Source organism: Euleptes europaea, chromosome 11 (assembly GCF_029931775.1).
Source record: "Euleptes europaea isolate rEulEur1 chromosome 11, rEulEur1.hap1, whole genome shotgun sequence".
NCBI lineage: Eukaryota > Metazoa > Chordata > Lepidosauria > Squamata > Sphaerodactylidae > Euleptes > Euleptes europaea.
The window spans coordinates 79,284,122-79,303,234 of NC_079322.1; the positions used below are offsets into that span (position 1 = coordinate 79,284,122).

At 54.9% G+C, this 19,113-nt stretch overlaps 1 protein-coding gene and 1 non-coding gene across 2 annotated transcripts in view; both read right to left on the reverse strand.

Moving 5' to 3' along the window:
- LOC130484666 (SCO-spondin-like) overlaps window positions 1–19,113 on the reverse strand; it is a 115,026-nt gene that overhangs the window by 7,159 nt on the left and 88,754 nt on the right. The window contains exons 83-102 of the mRNA XM_056857746.1: window positions 18,621–18,662; window positions 18,293–18,463; window positions 16,774–16,983; window positions 16,171–16,338; window positions 15,449–15,580; window positions 13,777–14,017; window positions 12,729–12,881; window positions 12,349–12,395; window positions 11,548–11,718; window positions 9,831–9,998; window positions 8,794–8,949; window positions 7,952–8,082; window positions 7,330–7,454; window positions 7,002–7,048; window positions 4,991–5,263; window positions 4,240–4,401; window positions 3,612–3,728; window positions 2,522–2,660; window positions 1,569–1,771; window positions 501–662 (exon numbers count right to left, since the gene is read on the reverse strand). Coding sequence (XP_056713724.1) covers window positions 501–662; window positions 1,569–1,771; window positions 2,522–2,660; window positions 3,612–3,728; window positions 4,240–4,401; window positions 4,991–5,263; window positions 7,002–7,048; window positions 7,330–7,454; window positions 7,952–8,082; window positions 8,794–8,949; window positions 9,831–9,998; window positions 11,548–11,718; window positions 12,349–12,395; window positions 12,729–12,881; window positions 13,777–14,017; window positions 15,449–15,580; window positions 16,171–16,338; window positions 16,774–16,983; window positions 18,293–18,463; window positions 18,621–18,662 — 3,018 coding nt within the window. The remainder of the gene's footprint in view (window positions 1–500; window positions 663–1,568; window positions 1,772–2,521; window positions 2,661–3,611; window positions 3,729–4,239; window positions 4,402–4,990; window positions 5,264–7,001; window positions 7,049–7,329; window positions 7,455–7,951; window positions 8,083–8,793; window positions 8,950–9,830; window positions 9,999–11,547; window positions 11,719–12,348; window positions 12,396–12,728; window positions 12,882–13,776; window positions 14,018–15,448; window positions 15,581–16,170; window positions 16,339–16,773; window positions 16,984–18,292; window positions 18,464–18,620; window positions 18,663–19,113) is intronic.
- Window positions 11,243–11,315, reverse strand: TRNAA-GGC (transfer RNA alanine (anticodon GGC)). The gene has a single exon. It is a non-coding gene; the product is annotated as a tRNA-Ala (tRNA).

Below are 19,113 nucleotides of genomic sequence, written 5' to 3' on the forward strand. Positions count from 1 at the left end.
CAGCAATGCACCCCTTACCTGTACTGGCACTACGCGTGCTATAAGGTGAGGGGCACGCCCCCCCCCAAAGACTGTCCAGCTGCGTGATCCTGTGCAGAGTGACTCCGTTAGCATGGGATGAAGTGGGGATGTTAATGTATGAATTGTTTTTTCTAAACTAAAACCTCAGTATTCAGGTTAAATTGCCGTGTTGGCACTTTGCGATAAATAAGTGGGTTTTGGGTTGCAGTTTGGGCACTCGGTCTCTAAAAGGTTCGCCATCACTGCTCTAGGAAGATTCTTCATTGAGTAGGGGGTTGGACTAGATATGGACTCTATGGCTCCTTCCAACTCTATGATTCTATGACCCCTGTCCACAGAGACCCCTGCTCTCTTGTGACATCGTCTCAGTGCAGAAAGCCGCTTCCCCAGCTGGCCATGGCACTCCGAGCTGGCTGGAGATGGCCCCTTCCTGGCAGCAGCCCCAGAGGTCCGTGGGGCTGGCTCCCTGCAGGGCTCACCTGGGGTGCAGTTGTGCGTGTTGCAGGCCTGATGCTGCACGATTGGGGCGGGACACGGCCCCCCTGGGGGGGACAGCAAGTGGCGGCTCCTCTCAGACACGCCTCTGCCACAGCTGGCGCTGCAGGGGCTCCATGCAGACCACTCGCTCAGCAGGCAGCCCCCTGTAAACAAGGCAAGAAGTCAAGGGTGGGGATGGACCCCAGTTTCCTCCCATGCCTGTCAACACCAGGGCCTTTTGGAACAGGGGGGAGGATGCTAGCCTGAGCCCCTGGAGAGCCGCTGCCAGTCTGAGCAGTCAAGACTGACCTTCATGGACCGAGGGTCTGATTCAGCAGAAGGCAGCTTTGTGTGTTCATATCTTAGGCTGTTTGGGAGGGGCTGTGGCTCAGTGGCAGAGCATCTGCTTGGCATGCAGAAGGTCACTGGTTCAATCCCCGGCATCGGGAAATTAACAATTCTTATAAAGTAGTATATTTATTAGGTGTACACAATAAAATGGAGATGCTGGGGATTGACAACCAAAAAAGGGGAGAAAGAACTCAACCAAAAAAGCACAGGGAACCTAAGGGTTGAGCTGGAAACTAACAATTCTTAAAAAGTAATATATTTATTAGGTGTACACAATAAAATGGATTAAAACACTGGGCCTGGAATACAGGCTGCATATAGAACGGCTAGTATAAATAGTTACCAAAATAATAAACACAGTTGATGATATACAAAATATAAATGACCAATAGACCATACGCATTTCAGCCTCTTGGGCCATCCGCAGTGGTCAAATTATATAAAACATGGGCTAATATATTTGTCCCTTGTTGATGCGTGAGCAAATCACCATCTAGCCACACAGGATATAAGGTTTATACATTTCTGATATGATACCTTGTAAAGGGCATTTCTGGATGTGTTTTTAAGAATCACGTTTTATATAATTTGACCACTGCGGACAGCCCAAGAGGCTGAAATGTGTATGGTCTATTGGTCATTTATATTTTGTATATCATCCAAAGGGTGGGGGGGCATTCCCTTTCTGTAAAGATGGGTGGGGGGGTGCCGGCACTCACCAGGGCAGGGCTGTGAGTCGCACGGGGCCACTTCCTCCATGGCCTTGGCTGCGCAGGGGACTCCGCCAGGGCTCTCGTGGCAGGGGCGGTGTCGGAGGGCACTGCCCCCTCCGCAGCTGGCTGAACAGGGGCTCCAAGGGGACCATTCTCCATAGGACGGGCACTCCTGCTCCGGACACTCAAAGGTGCCGTTCAGACAGGTGCTGCAGAGGAAGACAGGAGCGCCCGCCCAGGGGGCACGTGAGTACGTGTGGTCATGGATCTTCACTATGCGCGAGTGGAAGAACCTGGCGACCCCCCGGCCCTTCAGGGCTCACCGACCACCTGGGAGCATCTTTTGCAACTGATGGATTCAAGCAATAATCACAGGGTAGAAAAAGCATAAGTGACGTGCAGTCTTGTGAAGCTTGGGGTAGAAAGCTATGATGGCACCACCCCTCCCCCCGTAAGTAATATAGCACACCGATCCAATTAAGTCCCCTGATTTGCAACCTTAATTACACCCCAGATCCAAGGTATTGTGTGGCGCCTGCCTCTGCCCTGGCCTCCCCCACTTTTCGGGACATAAACTTTCGAGAGTCAAAGCTCCCTTCATTTTTCAGAAGACTGAAAAATCTTCTGGGTCTCTAGGGTGCTATTGGAATCTGGGTGTTCTACTGTAGACCAAGATAACTACCCTCTGAAACTAAGCGGGCATGAGAATCCTCTTCAGTTTGCTGCCACAGATCCCCCTCCCCAAATCCAGACAATGTGTTCTTGCTTAGCCAGTTAATTCACACACAATTTTTTTAAACTGTCCTGCATTTTCACCCAAAAAAGAACCTGAGACGCCTCAGTTCACAGCATACGTGCTGAGCTCAGTTTACAACTTGTGATTCTGTTGCATTCTCTTAGCCTCTTGACTAGTGTGAGGGTCCCCGTGCCCAGGGTTTGGATCACCCCTCAGCTCCTACCAGTTGTGACACCCCAATTCGGCAGCCTGCCCAGGCAGGTACTCCAGGGTGCTGTCAGCAGCGGGGAGTCCGCAGCGGCATGCGGGGATTGGTACACACACACCATCCTGCAGGAGCTTCTCTTCCGGGCACCGGCAGCCTGGGGAGAGGGGAGGGATGGTGAGGGACCAGCCAGGAACACAAAGGAGTGCCCTTACCTGGGGATTCAAATAAAGGTAACTGAAATCAGGAAAACACCAGGACTGTGGCCATTGATTGCTTTCAAACTGCCAAATCTTGGGGGCCATTCCTGGAACCGTACACCTCAAAGGTGTACACATTTGCCCTGTGGAACTCACTGCCATAGGATGTTAGGGCAGCTATAGCAAAAAAGTAGATCTGCAGGTGGCTTCTACCCACAATGGCCAGAAATGCCCCCTTCTGAAGGCTACCTGGCCACTGGTGGAGGAGGCTGCCACACCAGGGCCACCGGGCTGACCCAGCTGAGCCATTTCTTAGGGCAGCAGATGGGTAGAGAAGGTAGGGCGTAGCAGGGAAAAAGCTCCCTGGGCGCTGAAAATAGGAACGGGTTGCTGGAGGATGTTTGTTTGTTTGTTTAAACATCGATATCCCCACCTTTCCTCTTGATTCAAGGCAGCTGGCAATAAGAGTTAAAACATCTCCTGCTAAAACCAAAGATAAAATGTTGATGGAAAGTGCCATCAAGTCGAAGATGGCAACCCTGTAGAGAAAACCCCAAAACTACCCCCACCCTTAAAAGATGCCTGCTAATTCAAACTCCTCAAACCTCCGGGCAAACAGGCAGGCCTTCCAGCGCTGCCCGAAGATCTCCAAAGAGGGGACCCCCTCACCTCTTCAGGGAGCCCATCCCACAGAGCCACGATGGAAAAGGCCCTGGGCTCCGGTCAATGCCAGACAGGCCACCCTAAATGGGGGAAGAGCGAAGAGAGCACCTCCTACCTGTCAAAAGCTCCAGATGGGGCAGAGATTGAGAAGAGGACTGAGCAGGCCTTGTGGAGCCTGAAGCTACAAGTGCAGAACAGAGAAGGGCCTCGAAATCAGGGACCTAGGAGAGGACAAAGGGAGGTACCTGGCTTGCATTCTCCTTGCAGACACTCCACCTGCTCCCAGAGGTCCGTACAGCTGCGGGGGCAGCCGTTGGCACAGACTGGGTCATGCCCCTTGCCCCGATCCTCACACTCCTCTCCTAGAAGCAAAGCAAACCCATGAAAAGGTTGGAGTGGGGCAGGGGGGGATCAGTTCTGCTCCCACAGCATGGCCCGGGAGAAGGAAAGGCCTGGCACTCCCCAGAAAAGGAGTCACTTCCTTGAAGCAACCCTGAAAGGAGCCAGGGAGGGGGAACAACCAGTCTTCATGGGGGATGGGGAGGGGGGCAACCCACACACCGTGCAGCAGTTTCTGTAATTCAATCTGACATCTATTTATTTCTAGTCTTAAAAGGTGGTGTATGAATTAGCGGGAGGCTGTAGTCCTGGGAAGGAGGGGGCAACCCTTGTTCTTACCGGATTTAAAATTCCAGGGACTTTCCCCAATTTTCTGATTGAGAAATTGGGAAAACTTCGGGGAGTGCTTCAGGCCAGAAACCCCAGCAGAGAAAGCAGAGGGGGAAGCGGGTTGGGCCTTCAGGGAGGAATGGGCGGTTTGAGGGCTCTCAACCCTCTGGGTGGGGGGGGCGCACTGTGGCCAAGCCAACTCACCTGGGCAAGCGGCCGTGTTGCAGCTCTCGGACTGCGACCGTGGCCCCTGGCAGCGCTGCAATCCTGCTGGGTGGTGGGCAGAGCGCCCCCGCATACGGAAGCCCCCGCTGCAGGGCTCACGGCACGGGCTCCAGGGACTCCAGCCGCTCCACAGGCAGAAATCTGGCAGGGCAGACAGCCCAGGAGAGACGAGTTCCAGCCAGCCAGGCAGCCAGCTGCTTGTGGGGCTGATCTGGCCCCACCACCACCACCATCAAGGACTCTGTGCCCCTTGGACAGACATGCGCCCGCCTTGTATGTCCCTCTGGGCCCCCCTCCAGGGGGGAGCCCTGCTTCATTGTAGGTGATGCTCCCCCTGTCCCTAGGGTTGCCAATCTCCAGGTAGCGACTGGAGATCCCCTGCCATTGCAACTGATCTCCAGCCGATAGAGATCAGTTTACCTGGAGAAAATGGCCGCTTTGGCCATTGGACTCTATGGAATTGAAGTCCCTCCCCTACCCAAACCCCGCCCTCCTCAGTCTTTGCCCCCAAAACCTTCTGCAGGTGGCAAAGAGGGACCTGGCAACCCTATCTGTCCCACAAGGACTCCAAGGGTGCAATCTGAGGTCAGGGAGAGGGAAAGGACCAGTTTGGAGCCAAGGTGGGGCAGGGGAGATGGCTGGGATCCAGAGCAGGGGGCTCCTGCCCCAACTGCCCCCCAGATCCACCCTTACCATTGACCCTCACCCCTCTGTGAAAACCCTCAAGCACCTTCGCACGCGTGAGGGTCGGGGCACAGTTGCTCCTGTTCCACATCTGCCAAGCACAGGGCGGCCGACCCTGCCCAGGGTTTGCCCGTCTGGGGGTCCAGACACATGCGGAAGCGATGCTGCACGGACACCAGGGCTGAGGGGGGAGTGCCCTCCCCAGGCCCACTGGGGTGCTGAGCCAGGAGGGTAGAGACGGCACTGGGGCTGAGGGCCATCCAGGGCAGGCAGGCGGAGCAGGGTGTCCACTCGGACCAGGCGCTGAGCGGAAGAAGGCCTAGTGAGAACAGGAGGGGGGATTAAAGCCACCCTTGGAAAAGGGAGCTCCTTTGGCCCAGGACGAAGGAGGTCTGGGCTGCTTTTGCATGGCCTCTGGGCAGCTCTCCTTGCTGCTATAGATGCACAGGCATTTGCAAACACAATGGAGCGTCTGCACGGAAGGTTTTTCCTGGCCTCAGCTCTCTGTAGCTGCCATTTCTCTGCCTGTCAGCAGAGGGCTTTTCCAGATTATTTTAAGATTGGTAATATAGAAGCTAAGCAGGGTCGGCCCTGGTTAGTATTTGGACGGGCAACCTCCAGGGAACAACAGGGTCGTGACACAGAGGCAGGCAATGGAGACCCGCCTCTGAACATCTGTTGCCTTGAAAACCCTAAGGGGTTGCCATAAGTCAGCTGTGACTTGATGGTGTGTGCACCCACTCACCCACACTGGATATATTGCTATAGCATCATAAAGTTATAAGAATCTATCTCAGCAATGCACTACTTCCCAGCTTTATTTATTTATTTATTTTAAATGAAGTCTCTAGCCGTTTTGGTTGTGGAGTTATAAGGAAAAATATGCATCTCCCCCTCCCTCTAAAGCACTGAAGTCAGGAAGCTGAGACGGAGCACAACATTTGTGTGGAAACAACCTTGGTGGCAACAGATATTTGGAGTACTAGAAATTTGCAACAGGAGTTCCTTATCTTGGGGTTTATCTGTGTTCTTATTGGGGGGGGGAGTTGTGGGGGGGGTTAAGAAAGCACTAATTCTCGGGTTGTAATGCAGTACAATCCAGATGATTCAGGAAGAAACCCAGGGCTCAGTTTTTGGGGTGCCACAAGAAACTCTTGCTTGCATTTGTGTTTACAGGCCAAAAGCTGAACCCTGTGCCCTCCTTGTAGATTATCCGGGCTGTGTGACGGTGGTCTTGGTATTTTCTTTCCTGACGTTTCGCCAGCAGCTGTGGCAGGCATCTTCAGAGGAGTAACACTGAAGGACAGTGTCTCTCAGTGTTACTCCTTCAGTGTCCCTCAGTGTTACTCCTCTGAAGATGCCTGCCACAGCTGCTGGCGAAACGTCAGGGAAGAAGATACCAAGACCACGGTCACACAGCCCGGATAACCTACAAGAACCAATGAACTCTGACCGTGAAAGCCTTCAACAATATCCTGTGCCCTCCTATCCAACGAGGCAGCCAACATGTGCAAAAAGTCTTCATGCACCACGGCTGTGATGTTAATTAAGTGTGCCCCTGCTGCGCATCCACTGCAATTGCTGCTGATCTCACGCCACCACATTGCAGCACATTGCGAGTCAAAAGTCCACTTTGTCAGGCGTGACCTTCAGTCAGCAGAGAGAGAGAAAGAGATACCCAAAACTCCCAACAACAGAAGCGTTGTGTTTGTTTATCCAGGGCAGGTGGTGGTGGAGGTTACTACATCCTGAGCTCTTTGCTGTTTGCAGCCCTGGGGATAGATCTGTCTGCCCGCTGAAGATGTCACTTCACGCATCTGCGGAAGCTGCCTCCAACTCACAGAAGCTCCTGCCAGAACCAACCTGCTAGTCTTTAAAGAGCCGCCAGCACTTTGATATTTTGGCAGCAACAGAGATGTGGGGCAGCCACCGAAGAACTGGTCTATGGGGGTTTTGCAGTCTGGAAGCAGGCTGAGCCCCCCCCCCCCAGGACAAGTCGCTCTCAGCCCTGGCATAGGTGCAATGAAGGGAGGCGCAAGGAGGGCACATTTTCTCACCTTGGCAACCTTCACTGCTGCACTGGAGTGCCCCTTGGTGGCACAGGCTGCAGAGAAAAAGCGATCGGTTAGCTCAAACACACCCAGGTTAGGAAATTACTGGTGATTTGGGGGTTGAACCTGGGGAGGGACCTCAGGGTGGGGGTTACCATGCCATACAGCCCAATCTCCAAAGCAGCCATTTTCTCTAGGGGAACCAATCTCACTAGTCCAGAGATAAGTTGTAATTCCAAGAGATCTCCAGGCCCCACCTGAAGGTTGGGGGCACTATATGCAACCCCCCCCGGTTAACCCCCCCCCTTCATAATAGCCGCTGTCCTTGACTCACCATTCCTTGCATCCAATGAAAACGGTGTCTCCTGCTGCCAGGTACAGGGGGCCTTCTGACCGGTTGAAGTGAAGGCAGCCACACTGTGTGGGCGGAACACAGCCTCCGTTCTGTTCCACCAGGTCCTGGAGCGATAGAAAGAGATGGGGGTCTGGGAGGGGGGGCTCTCTCTGGAGGCTCGGTCACCTTGTTCTCTGCAGGGAGGGGGGGCTTTCAGATGCAAGGGGTCATTGGCAGACAACGGGGTCGCCTCTTCCTGGTGTGGGATGGACAGCAGCTTGGAAGGCTCTGTCCATCTAGGCCTTCTTTTGACCAGGGGTAAACTAAGGCTCAGCTCCAGAACCTATTTCCAGGGTTATTACCCAGCAGAATATTCCTGAGCATATGCAAAGGGCACCCGTCCCTCAGTATGACATGACTCCAGTGGATCGACGCATCCGTGGGCTTTGGGGGTGGGGTTCCAAGCCAGGGGTGTGGTTTCTAGCCGCACCTTGCACCCAGCTCCTGTCTGTCCACCAATGAATTGCAGCACTTCGGTCCCAAACGCTTGCAGCTGCTTCATCTCCATCCCGCAGCAGGGAGTTCCACATGCCCACCCCCCCAAAGAGGCAGCATCCCTGACCTGTGGGCAGTAGCAGCCGGGCAGGCACCGGGGGATGTCCTGGCACAGCTCCGGGTGCCGGAGGGTGGAGCAGAGGCTGTCGCAGGGGGAGCCGCACTCCTGGAACTCAAAGGGGGGCTCACAGCTGGACTCTGGAAGGAAGGAGGGGCAAGGGAGGGGGCAGGTTGAGGCTGGGTCCCGGAGCACAGAGGGTGAAAAGAAGGGCCCCGGTTCCCACATGCTTGGCTGGAGTGCTATCAAAGGGTGCGGTGCACAGCCCACGGGCATGCCTGCACTATCTAGGTCAGAGGTCGCCAACTTTTTGGGAGCCTGAGGGCACCTTTGGATTTCTGGCACAGCATGTTGGGCACAGCCACAAAACGGCTGTCTCAAGATGGCTGCCAGAAAAGGTGGAGCCAGACACAAAATGGCTGCCACAGCTTACCTTCAGTCGCACTGTGAAGATCCTTGTGCAGGGGTGGCCGCTGCTGCCAAAGCAATGTTTTCAAAATCTGAACCGCCAATAAAATCTCCAATGGGCAATCAGAAGCAAAAAGCCCCAGCCACTTTCTAAAAACACTTGGCGGGCACCAGGAAAGATGTGGGTGGGGGCCACATGGGCACCATGTTGAGGACACCTGACCTAGACAAACCTTGGGCATGCCCCATTCTTCATCACCCACCTGGACATTACCTCCAGGGGGTCTCTGCAAACAGTTCCCCTCTTAAATGCGCTTTGGGGCCGGGATTTCAATTTGCACCCGCCTTATCTCAGCCACGTGACAGAGAAGCTGGGAACCCCGAGTGCCCCCCTCCAGGGGATGCACGTGTGTGTGGAGGGGCAGGTGGGAAGCTTCTCTCACCTGAGCACTGGGAATAATCACACATGCGGAACTGCCCATCCAGGCCCACGCAGGGCTCCCCGTCAGCCCCCAAGCCCTGCTGGTTCCGGTACCGCTGCTGCACCAGGAAGCTGCAGGAACACTCCGTCCAGCGGGTCCAGGAGCTCCAGGGACAATCTGGGGAGAGGAAGAGGAGGGAGGGAAAGCGGAGTGGAAGCAGCGTCCCACCATTCAGGTACTTGAATGCAGAGCCCCAGGGGGCAAAGGGGTTTCCTGGGGGATGACAGCTGATTAAGCAACCACGGTATTGAAAAACGGCACAGCTACAGACGTGAAGGATAAAAGGCCCCGTGGACCACGAATGCGCCAAGATGACCCACAAGGAGCCCCACACCTTACCAATCCCATGTTTCAGGCAGGGGGCTGTTGGGCGATCATAGACTCTTAATGATTCTGGGCCCCCAGAAGGCAATGTATCCTTCAAATGCAAGACTACAGCCTGCTTTTGAGGGCCCTGGACCCCCGCCCCAGAATCTGGTCCTCTAGGCTAATTCTAAGAAAGAGCTAGGGTTGCCAACCTCCAGGTGGGGCCTGGAGATCTGGAATTACAGTGGATCGCCAGACTAGAGAGATCAGTTCCCCCTGCAGCAAAGGGCTGCTTTGGACGGTGGACTGTATAGCATTAAACTCCACTGAGGTTTCTCCCCCTTCCCGCCTTCCCCCGGGTCTCACCAGGATCCACCCTCAAACATCCCAATCTAGGAAATTCCCAACCGAGAGCTGGAAACCCTGGGCCAGACCTGGTGCCCAGAAATGGGTTTCGGGACCAGGATCCTAAAAGCCTGAATGTCTCTCAAATGAGGGAGGCAGGCCTGTCCAGGCGGAAGGCACGCAAGAGATCCACACACACCCCGTAGCAGACTTCAGAGAGGATGGGGATCCTGCGCTTGCACTGAGAAGGGTTGTTATCTCTGGGGCAGCAGCCCTGCGAAAACAAGGCCTCCCGAGGCTGGCCGAGGAAAAGGGCAGCTCAGGAGATGCTTCACGACTCTGCTCACCTTCGCACGCCTGGAGATAGCAGGGCTGCACGCCCTGGTGGCTCTCGTTGCAAGGGGCCCCAGCAGCCTCGGAGGGCAGGCAAGCACACACCCCTGCACGGGTGGCCAAGCCTGTGCCACAGGATCTTGAACATGGACTCCAGGGGGACCACTGGCAGAGCTCATCCCCTGCAGGGAGGAAAGTGGGGGTGTGGAAGCGGCAGGTAAGGGAGAATCGAGCTCCTTGGGTATGTAGAAATATGTCCGTTTGTTACGGAGATAGAGAATAAATGTGGCTTGACCTGCTCCAAGATTTGACCCTTCTTCTTTCTCTCTTGCCCTGGTACAGTGCCTCTGAACATGGAGGTTCTATTGTGTTAAGGTACTAATGGTCAATGTTGCCAGTCCTGATCTCCAGGAAGCAATCCCTCCCTTTTAAAAACCACTGCCGCTGGTGTCCATGAGTGGCCAATGAACTCTGCCAGCGAATCGTTGCGTCCTGAACTGACTGCCTGTTATCAATTGCAATGATCATAGCCTTATTTATTCTCCATTTTCCAAGAATGATCAAAGCAGCTCACCAAATTAATAAAGCACAACCACAATAAAATAGACTAATGTTAAAAATAGGAAAACCGGGGAACAACATTTGGGGTCTAACCGGGACAAGTAAACACAGCCAAATGGAGGAGGGGGTGGTGGTGGTGGGGTAACTCTAGGAAAAGGCCTCGGCCTCTGTGCCGTTTGTTTGGCCCTCCAGAGGAACCGGTTGACCACTGTGTGAGACGGGATGCTGGACTAGATGGACCCTCACTGGTCTGACCCAGCAGGGCTCTTCTGATGCTGTTAAGCTAATTAGAACACATCAAATACAGCTAAACGGAAGGGTCACTTAAAAACACCCTAGGGAGGCCCAGGCCAAGAATGGCAGAGCCAGGTGGGCCTCCAGAGGGTGGGGGGAGGTCCAGAAGTGTGAAGCTGTGGTGGCCACAACAGAAAACACCCTTCCCAATTCAACGTGGTGACCCACTGACTTCCTTCTCCCACCATCATGCCTCTTCTACCACCACCTGGCTGCCCCTGAATCCACTCACAGGGCTTATCCATGACTTCTTCATCTCTCCTCTGCATCCCTCTCTGGTTGGTCTAATATGAACTACCCCCCCCCCGCCCCCCAAGGGCTGCCAGCCTCCAGGGTGGGGGGCTGGAAATCTGTCAGGATGACAGCTGATCTCCAGGCAACAGAGATCAGTTCCCCTGAAGCAAATGGTTGGTTTGGAGGGTGGACTCCATGAACACATGAAGCTGCCTTCTTCTGAATCAGACCCTGGGTCCATTGAGGTCAGTATTGTCTGCTCTGACTGGCAGCTGCTCTCCAGGGTCTCAGGCAGAGAGAGGTCTTTCACATCACCTACTTGCCTAGTCCCGTTAACTGGAGATGCCAGGGATTGAACCTGGGACCTTCTGCATGCCAGGCAGATGCTCTACCAACTGAGCCACAGCTCCTCCCCATGGAATTACACCCCACTGAGGTCCCTCCCCTCCCCAAATTCTGCTCATCCCAGGCACCTACCCCAAATCTCCAGAAATATACTGCCCCAAAGTTGGCAACCCTGCCACCCCCACCCCAGCTGGTCATTGCTTCCAAATTGGGCACAAGATGGGCCATTAAAGAAAGAGAAGTATTGAGGGCTACCATCACTACTACACCAGCATTTATGCCCACTGATGCCCTCACCTGGGCAAGGCTGGGCAGTGCAGTTCTGGGCCTCCCTCTCAGGGCCGGGGCAGGGTGAGCCATTGTTGCGTGGTGGGGGGTCGATGCACGCCCGGGTACGGATCTGGGTGCTGCGGCCGCAGGTGATGGGGCAGTCAGACCAGGGTGACCAGGGGGTCCAGGCTCCGTGAACTGTTGGGACAGAAGAAATAAGCTCTCCAGGGATCCATGGGGCAGACCATATGGCAGGGGGAGGCTGTGCCCGTACCAACCCCACTGAAAGCCCGCCCTTTCACCGTTCATTCCAAATAAATGTGTGAGAGGCAGTCTCCTTCTGCCTGTACACACCTGGCCTCCCTGTCTTAGTAGATTGCTCCCATCTCCCCAACACCAGCCCCTCTGATTCCTCGGTCCTGAGTGAAGTTTTCCCCAGGCACGCTCTCTCATCCCTTTCTGCAGAGAAGCTGCACTGTTTGTTAAAATGCCACAACTTCCTCCTGCTGTGTTGGAATGCCTGTGAACATTTCGTGAATACATGAACCGAGCCACCTTAGGGAGTCAGGCCATCCATCCATCCATCCAGCTCAGTACTGTCCATCCTGGCAGGCAGTGTCTTTCTCTAGGTCTTTCCCAGCACCAGGGACTGAACCTGGGGGCCTCGGGCATGCCAAGTCTTGCATTTATGAGGCAAAATGGGTTCCCGAAAGAAACAAGCGTACTCTTCCTACGCCGGCCTCCTAACGTGCCACCAGGGATGAATCCACTTGTGCTCTGGCTGCATCATGTGCTGATGTCCCCGCCAAAGCTGCAGAGCCAGCTTACCTGCACACTCAATGTCCATGCAGTAGACGCCCTCCGGGGTGCAGATGCTGAGGAAGGGAAGAGAGAACAGAGATCAGTGTCAAGGGTTGCAGACCACCCTGCCTCCAGCCATTCCAGGAGCTCTGCTAACTGGTGGCTGCCCATCTTGGCCCCTGGGCAAAAACATTTGCTTAATACGGAGAGGGTTTTCAACGGCCTGGGTCACAATCCGTCAGTCTTGATGGAGCTACTGCTGGCATTCAGGGCTACAGAATGGGGCTGTTGCAGATATTTAGGAGCTCTACAGAATGGAGCTACTGCAAGCATTCAGGGCTAAAGATGGGGGCTACTGCAGGCATTCAGGGCTACAGAAGGGAGCGCCTTTGCCATCAGGCACGAACCATTGCTGGCACTCTCCAAGAAGCCAGGTACTGCCCAGCTGCATCTCTTCGCCCTGGCGCAAACACAGTGGAGGGCAGGGGCCCGGGATGCAGGGGCGCGTCTGCAGCTGCTCCTTCAGGCACTCCGAGTCCCACGAGCCAGACGTGGCAGTCCTGCAGGGGCAAAAGCAAGATAGGGGCTCCCTTCGTTTCATGCCAGGCCAGAGGGCAGCAGAGGGCCCCGGCAACTACTCAGACAAGGAAGCGTGGTATGAATTCAGCACAAAATGAAATAGGAGAGAGAGAGAGCAACACTCCGGAACATCATCCGCACCTTACAGACTAACACATCTTACAGACTAACACAATTTCTTGGCAGAGCGTGAGCCCCTCGCGAGCCACAGCTCACCCCTTCAGACACAGCCAGAATGCTCGTCTCTGCTCGAGAACAGATGGAGTCGCATTCTGGCTGTGTCTGAAGGGGTGAGCTGTGGCTCGCAAGGGGCTCACGCCCTGCCAAGAAATTGTGTTAGTCTGTAAGGTGCTCCTGGACTCTGGCTCTTTCCTACTGCTAGTGACAGACTAACACGGCGACCCATCATGATCTATCATGTGAATCATCACGATAAATCCTAAAAACATTAGCTCCCCTTCCAGCAAAGTTCACAATCCTAGATAAATTCTACCCATCACACCCTCTCCTCACTCACTCCCATGCCTTGGTCTGCATCTGGTCTGCCGCATACAAGAGCCCCCAACCCAACTTGGCAGTTTCCCCTCCCCCCATGGGGCCTGCCCCCCCCTTCAACCGCTCCCCTCATCGATTGCTCTTCAGAGGGGGCTCCCATCACAAACAGACATCAGCTTGCAACAGGGTGGCAGTTCATAAGAGGGAGGGCACCTTGGCCACCTTCTGGGCATGCAGCAGGGGGTCACTGGGTGTGTGTGTGGAGGGGAAGTAGTTGTGAATTTCCTGCATTGTGCAGGGGGTTGGACTAGAGGACCCTGGTGGTCCCTTCAAACTCTATGATTCTATGGTCCACTCCCACGTGCCCCCTGCCCACCTCACCTGAAGCGGGTGTGCCAGCCGCTCCTGCAGGTGGTGCTGCACGGGGACCAGCTGGACCAGAGGCTCCAGGCGCAGCCCCCGGGCAGGCAGGTGTCGTTGGTGCAGAGGAGCCGCCCCTCAGCGCAGGAGCAGTTGGTGCAGCCGTCGTCGTGGATACTGCCTGGCGCCCAGCTGTGACCCTGGGCATCTGTGCACTCGCAGTGGTCGGGAGAAACACAGGCGCTGTCCTGCTCCAGGGTCCCTGGGGAAGGGGGCAGGGAAACTCTTCAGGCTGGGGGGGGGGCCTCGGGGGCCTCCGCCCAAACCCTGCCATCATTTACAGTAGATAAGCTTGGAATTCAGCCTCGTTCAAGCCCTGCAATGCTACAGCCAGTGGGGCATCATGATTTGCATGCGGGACTAGGGTGGGGAAGCCCCAGGTTCAAATCCCCCCTCAGCATGAGGTTTGCCTCTTCCATGGCTCTCCAAGTGCCCAGGGGGCTGCTTGTCATCTGCCAGAGAGACCAATTTCTGCATACCAGCCTCCGCACAGTTCAGGTGTAAAGTTGCCTTATCCTAAACCAGACCATCAGTTCATCAAGGCTGATATTGTCTACTCAGACTGGCAGTGGCTCTCCAGGATTTCCAGCTGAGGTCTTTCCCATTACCTACTGCCCAGTCCTTTTTACTGGAGGTGGCGGGGATTGAACCTGGGACCTTCTGCATGCCAAGCAGATGCTCTACCTCTAAGCCTTGGCCCCTCCCAAACAGCAGAGGGAATGAACACATGAAGCTGTTTTATACTGAATCAGACCCTTGGTCCATCAAATTCAGTATTGTCTACTCAGACCGGCAGCGGCTCTCCAGGGTCTCAGGCAGGGGTCTTTCACATCACCTACTTGCCTGGTCCCTTTAACTGGAGATGCCACTGGGGGTTGAACCTGGGACCTTCTGCATGCCAAGCAGATGCTCTACCACTGAGCCATGACCCTTCCCCAAGCTGCCCTATACCGAGGCAGACCTCAAAGTCCATCAAGGTCAACCTTGCTTCCTCCGACTGGCAGCAGCTCTCCAGTTCTCAGGTAGAGAGGAGTCCTTTGCATCACCTACTATCACACCCTTCCTACTAGAGATGCCGGGTATTGAACCTGGGATGTTCCACATGCCAAACAGAGGCGCTTCCACTGAGCCACAGTTCCTCCTCCTCACCAGGGACAGAGATGCCTTCTCTGCAGTGGCACCCCACAACTCTGGAGCTCACCGTTACCCTCCTCATTTCCAGCACCAGGCGAAGGTCTCTCTTAGCTCAGGGCTCTCAGATCTGCAGACTTATGTTGCTATTGACTGGCTTTTGAAGTATCTCTATTTTGTTTCTCTGTGCGTGTGTTTTCTCTGCCGTGGATGGGCATGCTGCTGATTGCATTATGGTTTGATGATGATTTTAACTGCTGCCTATTTCGTTTGAGTCATTGTTGATTGGCCAGCCACTTGGTAAGAGAATATGAGCAGGACAGAAACCTGCTCAGGACAGAATAGAAGTCTGCTCCCAAGACAGCCCCCCAACCCCGCCGGCCCCAGAGCCCCAGAAGAAGATGGTTGGCCTGGCTTCTTGCGCAGAGGCCGAGTGTAGCTCTGTGAGCTCTTCTATCCCAAGTGGAAGATATGGAGAAATGTGTACGGAGGCACAACTTACCAGCTGGGCATCGGCAGCCAGGCTCACAGTCCTCCCCATCCTGGCACACAATGCCTTCCTGGAGGTCCCAGCAGTGGCGTGGGCATTTATTGGCGCAGTCCACCAGGTGCATCCCCGGAGGGCAGCTCTCTTCTGCCAGAGGAGAGCAATCATTTACCTAGCAGCATGACTAGGACAGGGAGGTGGGGTGGTGGAGGAATATTTTAGAGCCCCCACCGGCAGGGGCTGCTTAGCTCAGGGCCAAATGGCAGAGGCAAGGGCAGCAGGCACCAGCTTGACCCCCACCCCTCCTCCTCCTGCGCTGCCATCAGCCAGATCCAAGGACTTGGTGGTGCAGGAGGAGGAGACGGGCAGGCCGATGCTGGCATTTGCTGGCCAGGCCCACGCACAACAGAACTCAGCTTGCTCCTAGGGTTGCCAACTCCAGCTTGGGAAATTCCTGGAGATTTGGGAGCAGTACCTGGGAAGCGTGTAATTGGGAAGGGTGGGGAGGTCAGGGAGATTTGAGTCTATCCTCTGAAGCAGCCACTTCCTCTCTGCAGTCTGGAGATCCGTTGTAATTCTGGGAGAACTCGAGGCCCCATCTAGAGGTGGACAACCCTACTTGCTCTTGGTTGTCGTAGTCCCTTGGGATCTTTCCGGGTGTAACTTACTACTCTACCCTACACCAATCTGCCCTTCTGCACCTCCTGGGTCCTTGAAGAGGAATTCTTCCCACTCACCACAGGGCTGAGGATTGCAGACCCGCACGTGGTACTTCTCGCCGGGGCAGGGGTGCCCTCCGTTCTTGGGTGGGGGGCTGGTGCACATCCGTGTGCGCACCGAGCGCCCCCCGCCGCAGCTGCGGTCGCACCACGACCAGGGGCTCCACTTGGACCAGGCCCCATCCCCTGTAGCAGGGACACGAGGAAGAAAGAGAGGCCGCATGGCAGGGTGACTCGGGGCCTGGTGATCGTGCCGGTGATTGGCAGAGCAGGCAGGAAGCTGCTCTTGCTTTTGCCCACTGAGCACCCACGCGGGCCTTCTTCACTGCCACAGCAACGCAGGAGGCCTCCAGGGGTGACTGAATCAAGGGTGGTTTATTTGTTTGTTTATATTCTGCCTTTCTCCCCACCAGGCACCCAAGATGGCTTTTGCATCGTTCTCCTCTCCTCCATTTTATCCTCACAACAACCCCGTGAGGTAGGTTAGGCTGAGAGTGTTCTGGCTGGCCCCCAATGTCACCCAGAGAGCATTTCATGACCTGAATGGGGATTCAAGCCTGGGTCTCCCAGATCCTACTTTGAAGCTCTAGCCACTAGGCAACGCCGGCATTTGAGGCCTACCTTTACAGGCTTGCAAGTTGCAGAAACGTCTCTCAGCATTGGCCATGAGGATGTCCTGGCACCAATGCCCACCTTCCCCGGGAGGGTTGTAGGTCCGCAGGCGCCTCTGTTGCCCAGCTCCACAGGTGCGGGAGCACTCACTCCACGAGGACCAGGGGTTCCAGGTGCAGTTCATAGCCACACATTCCTCGCCCTGACACAGTGGGGTCTCTGTGGGAAGAGGAAGAGAAAGCAGGATGGGCTGTCGCTCTTAGAGGCCTTTTACAGACCCTGGAAGACTCTCTTGCTAGAAGGAAGTGCTCAGGCGGGGCTTTGTTTCTAGGAAAAGACTTCAAAGGAGTGGCCAGGAAACACCTGTCACCTTATCCCAGGTTCTAAGGGATGCTTATGCCAAACACACACACATGTATCTGCCTTCTAGTGAATCAGACCCTCTGTCTGTCCAGGTCAGGACAGTCTACTCAGACTGGCAGCGGCTCTCCAGGGTCTCAGACAGAGGTCTTTCACATCACCTACTGCCTGGTTCTTTCCACTGGAAATGCTGCAAGGGTCTGAACCTGGGACCTTTTGTATGCCACGCAGATGCTTCTACCGCTGGACCACGGACCCTATTCTTAACAAGGGCACATGAAACCGCCTTATACTGAGTCACAGAATCATGGGAAGGGACCACCAGGATCATCTAGTCCAAACCCCAGCACAATGCAGGAAATTCACAACTACCTCCCCCCCACACCCCTAGTGACCCCTCCTCCATGCCCAGATGATGGCAAAAAAAAAACAACCTCCAGGATCCCTGGCTAATCTGGCCTGGAGGAAAATTGCTTCCCAGTGATCGGCATTACCCTGGGCATGCAAGAAAGGGCCACAAAAGCCAAACCCTGATACAAAATTTCCTGCCCTTCCTCTCATGATCTGCTTAAGATCATAGGATCAGCACGGCTGACAGATGGTCATCTAGCCTCTGCTTAAAAACCTCCAGGGAAGGAGAGCTCACCACCTCCCAAGGAAGCCTGTTTCACTGAGGAACAGCTCTAACTATTAGAAAGTTCTTCCTAATATTTAGCCGGAAACTCTTTTGATATAATTTCAACCAGTTGGTTTTGGTCCAACCTTCTGGGGCAACAGAAAACAACTCGGCACCATCCTCTATATGACAGCCCTTCAGAGTCGGACCCTTCATCTATCAAGCTGGGTACTGTCTGCTCTGACTCCCAGGATCTCAGGCAGAGAGAGGTCTTTCACATCACCTGGTCCTTTTAACTGGAGCTGCCAGGGATTGAACCTGGGACCTTCTGAATGCCAAGCAGATGCTCTGCCACTCACCCACAGCCCCTCCCCAAGCCCCCTTCCCTAAGCCCTTCTGCCAACCTTTCTCCATGCTTCTCGGATCAGAGATGAGCTGACAGGGCTACAAACCAGCGTTGTTGCCATGTCAAGGGAGGGAGATGTGCACACATCGTTCACGCTCACTCAAATCCAGAGGGACAAAGGGCTGAAGACCCCCAGGGCTTCTCACCTGTGCACTGGGGCAAATTGCATTCTCGTTCCTGGAATGTGTCTCCTGTACAGTTGGCCCCTCCTTGGCAAAAGCGCATGCGGGTCTTGAGGGCCGGGAGGTCTGGATCGCTGCAGGTCTTTGAGCAGGGAGTCCATGGGGACCAGGGGGTGAAGCTGTCCTCCTCAGAGCCTGTGGAGTGGGCACAGCAAGATGCAGCCGGTCCATTTCCTACCTCTTTGCCACCATGTAGGTTTGCCCCCTCCCTGAGGGAACGGGAATTTGATGTAGCAAAGAATTCTAAAGCAGATTTCTTACCCCAACACTTGAAGAATTCCCTCCTCCTTACCTGGGATGCCAGAGACAGGCTCTTTCGTGGGGCCGGCAAGTGCTGCGGAGGAGAAGGGAGCTGCCTTACTGGGTGCTGCAGACCACCAACAGCCCTGAGTGCCCCCCCATCCCTTCTGCAATCAGTCTTTGGCAGGACCAAGAAAATCAGACGCCCCATATTGGAGGGAGGGGCTTACAACATCATCGTCATCAATCATTATTTATAACAATGCCTAAAATATGCCAGGTGCGGTGGAGAAATAAAATCCCAGCACCAGGAGGTAACATCAGGGGAAGGCCTCGTCCCCCTATGCCCTGTTGTTGGGCCCTTCATAGTAGCCACATGGCCACAGTGTGAGGCGGGGATGCTGGACTAGGTGGACCCTCACTGGTCTGATCCAGCAGGCCTCTTCTGAGGTTCTTAAAATGGTCGGGTCCCTCTCCTCCAGCTTCCAACATGCCAGTAATATTTTACATTGATCGGACATCAATATCTTAAGCAAACCCAGCAG